Source organism: Macaca fascicularis, chromosome 4 (assembly GCF_037993035.2).
Source record: "Macaca fascicularis isolate 582-1 chromosome 4, T2T-MFA8v1.1".
Lineage (NCBI taxonomy): Eukaryota > Metazoa > Chordata > Mammalia > Primates > Cercopithecidae > Macaca > Macaca fascicularis.
This window is the reverse complement of record NC_088378.1, coordinates 75,378,888-75,390,975: the sequence shown is the minus strand read 5'-3', so window position 1 is coordinate 75,390,975 and position 12,088 is coordinate 75,378,888. Positions and strand designations below refer to the sequence as shown.

General features: G+C 37.8%; 1 protein-coding gene across 3 annotated transcripts in view; it reads right to left on the bottom strand.

Moving 5' to 3' along the window:
• Positions 1 to 12,088, bottom strand: part of MCHR2 (melanin concentrating hormone receptor 2) — a 67,799-nt gene that overhangs the window by 20,737 nt on the left and 34,974 nt on the right. For all 3 annotated transcript variants that reach the window (XM_045391279.3, XM_045391280.3, XM_005552284.5), the window contains exons 2-3: positions 10,478 to 10,685; positions 1,745 to 1,954 (exon numbers count right to left, since the gene is read on the bottom strand). In XM_045391279.3, the coding sequence (XP_045247214.1) occupies positions 1,745 to 1,954; positions 10,478 to 10,659 (392 nt within the window). In that variant the 5' untranslated portion in view covers positions 10,660 to 10,685. The remainder of the gene's footprint in view (positions 1 to 1,744; positions 1,955 to 10,477; positions 10,686 to 12,088) is intronic.

The window sequence follows — 12,088 nt, the reverse complement described above, 5'->3', positions numbered from 1 at the left end:
AAAAAAAGGCAATATTCTCCTGCATCCAAGGCACAGTGTATAAAGAAGCTCGTATTATCCCCAAGAATGGGATTACTAGTGGTATGGTCTATACCTTAGGTTGCTTTTCCATAGTGAGCCTGGCCTGTTCAAGGCCCTCTTCCTGGTATTGGAACCCTGACATGTTTATGGGGCTTTTCTCATGACACAGTCACAGTGGCTGGCATCAGCTGAGCTAACTAGACCTATGCAGTATATTGATTTAAAAATATGCGAATTATAAGTTGAGAAGGAAACTTTATATTTTGAAAATTCTCTTGCAAAAAAATAAAAGTATATTTAAAATTTTACCATTATTATTCATTTTTGTCAGAGTGGATGATTTATATGAACCTTGTCATTCTTTTTTTGTCCATCTAAAGAATGGTTCATCACTTCCCCACCCAAGAGTCCCATTTGGAAGGGTGAAAGAGGGAGGGTTCAGGAAGATTTCTGGATGGACCCGGGGAAATTTAACATACCCTTCAAGACATTCATTCATTCATTCATCAATATTTTTTTAGCACCTGAGTGCCAGGCAGCGTTACACACACATTTATGATATATTTATGGACAAAGACCTGCCTTTGGGGAATTTACATTTGAGGTGCAAGGGAACTAGACAATAAATCACACACACACACACACGCACACACACACACACGTGATTTATGTAATATATTTGAATCAAAGGAAAAAGACAGTAGATCAGAGAAAGGAGGATTAAATGTGTTGGGCTGGGGTTGGGTTGGGAAGAAGGCAGATGGAGATTTTAAGTGGGTTTTTCTGAAAGACAGAGTAACACTGTTGGAAGTACTATGGTTGTCTTTAGGCCCTGTTTCTGTTTGAGGTGAGCTGTTAGGACCTGGGGTGGACATTCTGGCATCCGGATAATGCAGGGCACATCCTAGCTTGCATGCTTCCTAGACAGGCCAGAGATTGAAGCAGTTACAACTACCTGCCATCTCTAGAGTCAGATGATTTGGGTCTGAACTGGATTCTACCACTTATCGGCTCAATAAGTACTCACTATCACCATCATCTCCTCAAATAACATTAGCTTACATGGATGGTGAAAGGGGCTATGGCACATTCCAGGACATAGTGGTATACATTTCTAATAATATAAAATGACAGCATTTGTATTAACCAATCACAATAATGTTTGTGAAAGATGATCTTCTTGGCACTGGGAAATTGCTTCATGGTCATATAAGAACCTCTATTTACTCCACTGATTCCTTAGAGCTATGAGGCAATAACAAGTGTATGAGACAGTGGACATATCAGAAATAGCCTTGGACAGAGACTAAGGAAACCTACTTTAATTCTTGGCTCTGCTGCTAATTCTCTATGTGCTTCTAGCAGATCTCCTCACCTCTTTGGGCCTCAGCTTCCTTACTGTGAAATTCATGGGGGGAATTCATTCTGGTTTCTAATATTTCACGGTTTTGTGATTTTTTTTCATGCAGTGAATTGCAAATAAAACTGAGTTGAAAAGAATGATTAGAAAAAAGGAGATTTTTGTGTTTTATGTTTTCCATTAAAAATAGACCTCTGTGAAAGTTGAACAAAATATTCTTAAGTAATCAATCCTACAATGAAACAAGCAAAGGAAGAAAAGCTTTGCTGTAATAAACCAAAACTGATGTTGGAATTGGAATGAGCTTGGGGAAGCGCAGGCACCTCTGAATTATATTAAGATATTTCAAAGTCCTTCACTTACCTGTCCACACTCATTACAGTCATGATGGCACTACAGGCAAATTGGTTACAAGTATCCAGGGATGTGATGATGGTGCAGAGAGGCCCCCCAAATACCCACTCTCCCCCTCGGGCCCACTGGTGAATAAGAAAAGGCATTCCAATGATGTGGACCAAATCAGCCACAGCCAGGTTGCAGATATAGATGTCAGGGACTGTTTTTTTTCTGGACCTGAAAGAGATAGAGGAAACTGAGGTTTGACATTGAATGTATACAGACTATTCAATATATGCTACCTGATACAATTTTTAATTGCCATAATGCATTTTAAAATGTTAAAGGAAACCTACACAAATGCATAGAGGAAATGCCTAGTCTTGTGTATATTTAAGCATTTTGAACTATTTATTTGATAACTTACTGTGGTGGTTTAAAAATATGTCCACAAAATCTTTGATATTCCTTTCAATAGGTGTAGCCTAATTCCCTCTCTCTCTTTTTTTTTCAATTCCCTCTCTTTGAGTGTTGACCTTATTAACTTGCTTCTAACAATGAGAATATGGCAGAAGTCACAGTGTATGCCTTTGAAATTGGGTCACAAAGTTATTGTAGGGTTTTCTCTTTGCTCTCTATTGGATTGCTCTCCCTGGTGGAAGCCTGTTGCCATCTTGTGAGGATACTCAAGCAACACTATGGAGAGGTCCACGTTGAGAGGAGCTGAAGCTCCAGTCAACAACCAGTCAGTACCAGCTTTCGAGGTATGGGAATGAGCTACCTTGGAAGTAGATCCTCCAGCTGCAGCCAAGCCTTCAGATGACTGTAACCCTGGAAGACAGCTTGATGGCAACTTTATGACAGTTCATGAGCCAGAACCAACCAGCTAAGCTGCTGCTGAATCCATGACCACTGGACACACATGAGACAGTAAACGTTTATTGTTTCAATCCGGTATGTTTGGGGTAATTTTTTAATGCAGCAACAAGTTATACCAACTTTAAATACACTCAGACAAAAGATTTAGTCTTTACTCATTCCTAGTATTTAAAACAGCTGAAGACTGAAAATAAATGATTTCTGTTGTCTAATGCTTTTTTTTTTCCTGTTGTAACTTAGGCCATTGTTAAGATTTCAACAATGACTTAGAAATATTCCAGAAAAATCTAACAAATAGCAAAGACTATTAATAAAGACCCTGAGATCCAGACAGAGAGAGTCATCTGAAAAGAGGGAGCTGGTAGATGGCACTGAGAATGATGTCATGTCTCCTGTGGGGAGCTGGGGGTGGGAGAAGTGAATTCAGTGCTATCTAGAAGTGGCCTTCTCATCAGCAGGTGAAATACATTTCTGAGAGCAGAAATTTAAAATTCAGCTGGTTCCTCTTTCAAGGAGCTGGCACATTCAATAATAAACAGGTATCATCTTTATCTGGGAGATGCTGTTTATTAATTCAACAAACATTTTGTTGAGCACCAATTACATGGCAGGCATAATACTGTGCTCTAAGGCTGTAAAGCTAAACCATGTATAAACCCTGTCATCAAGGAGCTTATAGTCTAGACTTGCATAAATAAATGATCACATTACAATTTGATGAGAGAAAACTAGAGACAAGTACAAGGTCAAGAAGCACAAAGAAGGGGCCCTCTCCTTTTTCTTGGGCACAGTCAAGACAGGTTTCTTGGCAGATGTGGACAAATAAGAATTTAAAGAGCATATAAGAACCAGTCCTAAGATTATGCCACAATTGCTAGTTTTCTCCTATTTCTTTTTTTTTAATTTATTTTTTATTATTATTATACTTTAAGTTGTAGGGTACATGTGCATATCGTGCAGGTGTGTTACATATGTATACTTGTGTCATGTTGCTGTGCTGCACCCATCAACTCGTCATTTACATCAGGTATAACTCCCAATGCAATCCCTCCCCCCTCCCCCCTCCCCCCTCCCCATGATAGGCCCCGGTGTGTGATGTTCCCCTTCCCGAGTCCAAGTGATCTCATTGTTCAGTTCCCACCTATGAGTGAGAACATGTGGTGTTTGGTTTTCTGTTCTTGTGATAGTTTGCTAAGAATGATGGTTTCCAGCTGCATCCATGTCCCTACAAAGGACACAAACTCATCCTTTTTTATGGCTGCATAGTATTCCATGGTGTATATGCTCCTATTTCAGGGCTAATGCTCTGCTGTTTGGAAGCTCGTGTGTGTCTTTATTATTCATTGGCTACAACTTCTATAACCTGTGAGCTTCATTTCTCAGCTGTCAGATTCTCATGTGAAACATCAGATTGGGTGAGGCCGTCTCTTCTCCAGGCCTTGGCAGCACCCACTATGTGGGGCAGTTACTGCCATGGAGTCCTCATTCAGCAACCATACTGTATGCATTGTTGCTGCCACTAAAAAAACAGGTTGGTTCCTTGCTCTCAGGAACTTAGTGCCTCACACTAGAATGACCAAGAGGGAGAGATGACATGAAGAAAAGATCATGTCAAACAAAAGACCAGCCAGCTGACTGTCCTTGGTCTCTCATCCCCTGTCCTCTCCAGGCCATTAGAGTGGGAAATGGAGAGGGGACAGAAAAGAGGGACAGATATTAGCAGTCAGATAGAAAGAGCTCCAAACTAAAAAAAAAAAAAAACAGACCAAAAAAAATCGTAAATCTTGGTCTATAAATAGACATTATTTGCATGTGAATTGGGATATAAACCATAAGCAGTTGCTTAGGTCTCAATTGCAGCAATTAGATCCATGGCCCTTGTTTTTCTCTAGAGGGGTACCCATCATTTACTGATAATGAATTATGGTAATTATATTGTGGAGACAGTGCAGGCCATTAACTGCCAATTAAAAAGAATTAAATAAAAGTGTGTCTCGATATTCTGTACAGTACAAAGAGAATTCTGAAGCAATTGATAAATTTATCTGGACATAAGTTACTAGGGCAATATAAATAACACATTATATTTATTATTGTCTTCTTTACTGAAAGCAACAGCATCGAAATTAAAAACAAATAGAAATTGTAAAATTTCTAACTATATAAATTATATCCCATTTTAGGTCTAATTTATCTTCAGATTTCCTGATGTCAGACTTCATGAGATTTATGTTTCTTATGATGCAAACATTTAAAATAAAATACAAAGACTTGTGATAATTTTGGCTAACATGTGTTCCATATGGTTAAAGTGGTCATATCTAATGCTCATTAATTTGAGGAATGACAAAATAAATTACGGTATTCTACACTACCACACTCAATAGGATATAGCTGTTATAAGTCATAGTTTGAAAGAATATTTAATCACATTGGGAAAAAAAGAAAGAATACTCGTGTAGAGCATGACTCTAAATTTATTTAAACATTTGTTAAAAAATTTGCAGGAACAATATGTCAAGTGATCACAGTGATCATCTATTTGGTAGTAGTATGACTGATTTTTTTACTTTACTGTTTGCATTTTCTGACAATTTTTCAAAATTTCTATTAAAACCATGCTTACCTTTTGCAATCAGAAATAACAACATATGATATGGATTCAGTAAAACTAACAAAACACAACACTACGCATGTAGGCTGCCATGCTTGTCATTCGCTAGCCTGTCCTCAGGCCCCTTTGCCAACTGGCTTCTGATTAGGTTTGGCCAATCAGAAGCACTGGTGGGAACTGGAGAGTAAGGGGGAGAAGAGAAGCCAGAATGTAGCCCTCACTCCATGATCCAAGATACCAGTGGGGCTCCAGCTCCCACCAGGCAGCCCAGACTGCGGAGGGCTGTAAAACCTCTTTCTCCCTTTCTTCCTCCAGCTTGGGGCAGGGAGAGGAAGGTGGTGTTGGGGTGAGGGATGGGGTAGGGTGTAGAACTGGCTTCCTGCTCTTGTTAATCTCTGGGTTGCCTCACCATCCTGTCTGGCATTTAACTCTAGTTGAATTAAATTGCTATCATGAGCCAATGCCAATGGATTAGTAGTCATTTCCTGAAGCACTTTGCTGAGAAGAATTCTGAGTCCTCACACAGGACAGACCTATACAGAACAGATGCTACACAGGACAGACCTGTGTGATTAGAGATGACTGCTAAGGGTGAGAGAGTTTACAGTAGAGTCACATATTTGCCAACCCTTCCCTACATAGATAGAGTGATATAGTGGAAAGATAACTTAATTGGGAATTTTATTTTCATTTCTATGCCCTCACTCATTGTGTCGTTAGGCAAGCCACTCAACTTCTTTAGATTCCCAAGCCGGCTTAGCATATTGGCCAACTGGACCATAGATCAGAACAAATGTGGTTGCAAGGTACTCTGGCATCTAAAACATATCTGTGCAGCCAAGGGTATGGGTCAATTCCAACAAAAGTCTGTGTATGGCTGACATTTGGAATGGTAGAGGGCTGGGTCAGAGGGAGCTGTTAGTTATTATTTAATCTGGGTTGGGAAAAAAGAGACCTGTGTTCTAAAACGTTTCCCATCCCTGTCAGCAACTGGAATTCTGCCATTAGACAGTATTCCTCTAGGTTAATACATTTATTAACCTCTGTTTGTAACCTCTGTTTCATGATTTCATGACTTAGTATTAATTAGTTGACCTGACAGGGAGATGAAGGCAGGAAGTGACAAAATGGGAACTCTTTATTTTTGGAGGATAGGGCACCTTTTATAGAGACTCTGCCCACTTGAAGGGAATCTATCAGTAAACAGAAGGAAGATGTGTTCAGAAGGTGGATGTGGGGGTCTGATAAAAAAAAAAGTCAGTGCCTTTATTAAAGGACAGGTGATTCCCAGGGCCTGCTGTGCCTGTGGAGAATAGTTGAGTAATGGGGTTGAGTTCATTGATCGGTCTCCTGGGAACGCAAGAGGAAAATACTATAATTGGCTCAATTTTCTGCCTACCTTTTCTAAACTGGCTTCTTTTGACCTGCTACAAATTTAATGTACAACAGACTAGTGATGATCTGGCCTCATTATTTTAAAGTCACCCTCCTAATACACAAGTTGCTTCTTGCTTTTACAAAAGGCACATAGAACATCTTATTATTGAAGCTCCACCTTCCTTAAACATATTTATTTTATATATGTTTCTAGTCTTCATTTGGCAAAGTCAGAAATTGGTTCATTGCTTGCTTATGACTCTTAGTTCTATTGATGAACACTGGTTTTGATACAATTACTACCATAAAAGGAAAAGTCATTAAATCTTGTTTAAATGTTATTTATTTCTCCTTATTGTTACTGTAGTCTTAATATTTTATTTAATTCACCTGTCTGTTCAGAAAGTAACAAAAGATCATGGCAAAGCAGGATGAAAACATTAATACAAATTGCCTTAAAATATTTAGAGAGCAATTTGCAAAATGTTGATACATTCCTAGCCAACTAAATAAATAAATAAATGTAAGTTGCTTTTAAATGACTTTTGAAAGATTAATAAATTTTTGGCGAGCAATTTGCAAGGAAAAGTGTTAAAATCTTAGCAAAAAAATTAAAACTGTTGTTTTAATTAAAAGTTGTTCCCTATACTTTTTGAAAGATTAAAATATTTATTTTAAAAGCTCCATTAGCATTTCTTTATCTAATGTATATTCTCACATTATGTATAAAATGATAATATGAAGAAATGATAGATTTTTCACAATAATGCAAACAAATTGGTCCATATAATGGCTCAAGTGTTTTTTTCCCCAGTTAAATGATTGTTGACTTCATGTTGAAAATTTGTTTCCATAAATCATAGCTCAGAATTTACTTTTAGAAGAGTTCACATTGCACATGTCTTCCTTTTTTTCAACTTTGTCTCTGTATAAGTAGACAGGATTAGCCTGTTATCTATTGGTGTAAATTGAGGGGTCCAAGAAATTTCTCTGGCTCCAAACATCTCTTCAACAGCTTGTCACAAGGCCTGGAATCCCACATTGCAAAGGTTTTGCATATAAAAGCCACCTGTGAAAATGCAAACATTTCAGAAGGGCTAAGACCTAATAAGGACTTGGGTTTTTCAATGGTGGTACCAAGGCTTTTGGGTGTAGGACACACTATATGTATCTTTAGAAGAGCAGGGCAGAAATACTGGAGGCCATGAGGAAGAGATGGAAGGAGAACTGGGCAGATCCAACAGGCCAACAGGAGGGAGCTAGAAATATTCTCAAGTATCTGGCTATTAACTCTCTACTCAGCACTATTGCCTCTTTGAGGCTCCCTAAGAATATTTGATTACTTCCATTTTCTTTCCTGGAACTCATCTGAGCCATCTTTTTCCCCCAGCAATTGATTGTTTTTATTGTCTTTCTTGTATTATTTTTCAAATTATTCCATGAATTTAAATCTCATCTTCTCCACTAGAATATGAACTTTTTAAACAGATGCTGCTTTTTTTTTTTTTGGGGTATTTTCATACACCCTAGGGCAATGCAGGGCATGCAATAGGTATTTACTAAAATATATTGAATGGACATTCTTCTAGCACTTAAAGAAAAGTTTAAAATGCTTGATATTCACAAATGGCTTTACAGGACACAATAAAGAATGCCTGAATTTATTAAGAGTAGAATCCCTATGTACTAAATAAATCTTCAGCTGTGACTGGTATAAAAAATACCATTGATCCTCTAGTTCTAACTGCAGAGAGAGCGAAAATGAAAGTTTGAGAGAGGGCTGGCTGATGAGACGCCACCCGGGGAAGTGACAAGTTATGAGTCTTCTCGGGGTGATGAGCACCATCTGCATGACCATCCTGAGGGCTCCTCTTGCTCTCAATTAAGGCTGTGAGGATTCTTTTATCTTTATGGCAAATCCAACAACTGTCTCTATAATTTTGATGACCTCTTTGTTTTCATTAGCTGTGGAGGAAATAGCCTAGAATTTGGAATAAGATCTGAGTTCAATTGCCAGGATTGCTACTTACTAGCTCTGTGATGCTGGACCAGTTATTTACTCATCTGAGCCTCTTTTCTTAAATATATAGTACTGTATATATAATAGTACTGCTACATATATAGTTCTATATTATGTACTATATATAATGTACTATATATAGTGTGTATATATACTATATATGTAAGTACTATATAATGCTATATAGTACTAGTGTAATAATAGTACTGCTGTGCTTTTTAGTGTAGTATGTTCCACAAAAGTTTTTTGCGGTTATGTGTTAATATGATGCTGAAAACACCTATTAGGTAGTACAGGTTGGGCATCCCTAACTTGGAAATCCAAAATCTGAAATGCTCTAAAATCTGAAAGCTTTTGAGGAATAACATGACCCTTCAAGTGGAACATTCCACACCTGACCTCATGTGATGGGTTGCAGTCAAAATGCTGCTGCACAACACACAGCATTTCCAAGGGAAAAATGAGCCTCCCAGCCCCCTTCAGCTGCTGTTGTTTCGCAGCTGGTGCTGGTGTTCTGGTGATGTTACTGGGCTGCTTAGTTGCCCTGAACACATTATTTTTCACTGTATTAGTGGTATTAATGGCCATATTTTTTTACTGCTAAGTACCGTTGTGTGAATAAGTTTAAGAAAGTGATTGTTCATTGGTTAGATGTAAATCTGGAGTCAGGAATGATGGTGATGCCAGACAACCACGGATGTCCACATGGGTGGCAGAGAGAGTGATGACTTTACTATCTGATGGTTTGGTTTACAAAAATTTGTCTCATGCATAAAATTATTTAAATTATTACATAAAGTTACTTTCAGGCTTTGTGTATAAGGTGTAAATGAGACATAATGAATTTTGTGTTTAGACTTGGTCCCTTCTCCAGGATATCTCGTTATGCATATACAAACAGTGCAAAATCCAGAAAAATCTGAAATCTGAACCACTTCTGGTCCCAAGCATTTTGGATAAGGGATGCTAAACCTGCAGTCTAGAATATCTTTTATAACATATGAATATGCACAAACATTTTAAAAATGGCAATTTTAAGTATAATCAGAAACTAGGGAAAAAAGTTAACATCCTATAGTTATTAAAACTAGCAAAACTTACATGTGAAAATCAAGATAGCAAATATACCAAGTAGTTATAGGGCTTGTGTGCACTAATTCTGAATCCATTTTATCAAGTCCCTAGAAAACAATCAGTTCTTATTCTCCAGGTAAAACTTTAGTCTCTACTTGAGAGGAGGGAATTACCTGAATTAGGTGAGATACGTGGTGCCCAGGCAGGAGGTACTGGGGGGCAAATGTCTCTCAGTTTGGTCTATATAGGCTGGTCTACACAAAAGGGAACAGCCCACTACCTATGACTCCCTGCATCTTCTGGTGATCAGATAAAGTCTCTCTTTTGCCCAAGTGAGTAAAAGAATCTCTTTCACCTGCCTAAACAGGTCAGCTTTTTAGGATAATTCTTATTGCTGGAAAATAAAATGTTGCATTGCAGTTTCAAATCTTACCCAGACCCTACCCTTAGAGATTCTGAGTTAATGGGTCTGGGGTGAAACTGCATATCAGGAGTTTTTAAAACTCCCCAGGTGATTCTAATATGCAGCTAAGACTGAGAGTCATTGCCCTAAAAATTCACTGACCCAGCAGTAAGCATTGGCCTAGGTCTTAGCATGTTGAGATTTCCAACTGAGATGTTACCTAATGCATGATGAAAGTATCTGTAGAATCTTCATTAATTATCTTAATTATCTTAAGCAAATATTTAAGAAATTGCATTTCATTAAGCAAAATGCTACAGGGGAAAGGATTGATTTAGGGAGCTTTGACTGTAGTTTCCTAAAGTACAGAAGGAAAAAAAAAGGAGCACTTACCTTATTATAGTGAATACAATGAGGATGTTGCCAACCAGCCCTGTTGAACAGATAATCCCAATCATGGAAGGGAGGATGACTGTATCTACAACACTGGCAGTTTGATAAGCAAACTCTTTATTCCAGGATTTGTTTGAAAGTTCGGCAGAGGTGTTCCAACAAGATGAGTGAAATGGATTCATTGTTCATGGACTTCCAGGGATTAAAGCTGTGAAGTAATAGGAAGTGATTTATTTAGTGAACATTCTCTCAATATAACTTCCTTTACCTAATTCAAATAATATTTTTTGGGACCTATTTTTTTTAAACCAAGATTCCATGGAACACAGGATTCCAGGTTGAGTATGATTTGTCCCTGTTCATAGTAATCTCACAGATTACCATAAGAGACAGGTAAACAGCAAGTTACAGAACAACATGAGAAGCACCATGATAATCTTTGTATCTTACCACATCTTACTGTACTATATGCTTTGAGCATAGGTGATATTTACCTAGTATATACTGGTCCTGGTTGTTTACAGATCGCTGGTATTCTTATTGGCCTGTAGGTCTGTTCATATTGGCTAGTATTCTTGTAACACTTATGTTGTTAAATATATCCTCTCTGTCTGCTATAAAATGCATGGGATCTACTGAACTCAGATTGTTTAGAAATGGAATGGATAAGACTTCCTGATGTGATTATTGGACTATCCTGAAGCATGAGGAAGAGTTAGCTGAGCAAAGTAGAGTTGTGGGAAGGGAAAAGTGTTGTAGCCAGCGGAGGCACCATGTGCAAAGAAGTATTCAAGGAGAAATGCTCACTGCCAAAAAATAAACAAGTAAATAAAGCCAAATAGAACTAGAAAATTATTTGCTTGATCATCTGTTTTGATAAAAGACATTTTAAAAATGCCATCTAAGTCTGGTGTTTGGTAATGATAAATTGGATTACTCAGATTAATCTTCCCACTGAAAATAAAATATGCTGGACAAAATATGTGTGTGTGTACTTATATTTATGCATGTCCATGTGTGTGTATACAGCAACTTAAAAATATTCAAGGTCTGAAAAATCAGTAGGCCTTCCCTGGCTGGGTTTTGAATGAGATCTTGAAAGGTAAGTGGAATATTGAAGCACCAATGCTATCTTGATTTAGAAGACATTTAGGGATGACATAGCATTTGAAGTCTGGTTCCATGTCTACAAGAAGTCCAGAGAAATATTAGGGTCCAGGGCCTACTGAGGCTGGGGAATCTTACAGGAGATACCCTCCTCTGAGCTGGAGCCTCAGGGGCTTCATGATTAAGTGTATTATATTTGGTCAGATTAAGAAAGTTCCCTTCTATTCCTAGTTCATCAGCAGGTTATTAATTTAATATTAAAGATGGTTTTTCCATCAATTGAGAGAGTGATGTGATTTTTAAAAAATGTTCTTCATTTTCATTTGGTTCTTTTTCATGTCTGTCACGTTACTTTGATAATTGAATCTCCCCTGAAGAAAACTTTTATTATGAAATGCTGAACATTTCCCTTTCAAAACATGAAAGAACGTCCACTATTACCACTTGTCTTCAATATTGGACTTCTCTAGCACAATGAGGGAAAAAAATAGGATGTATGAGACT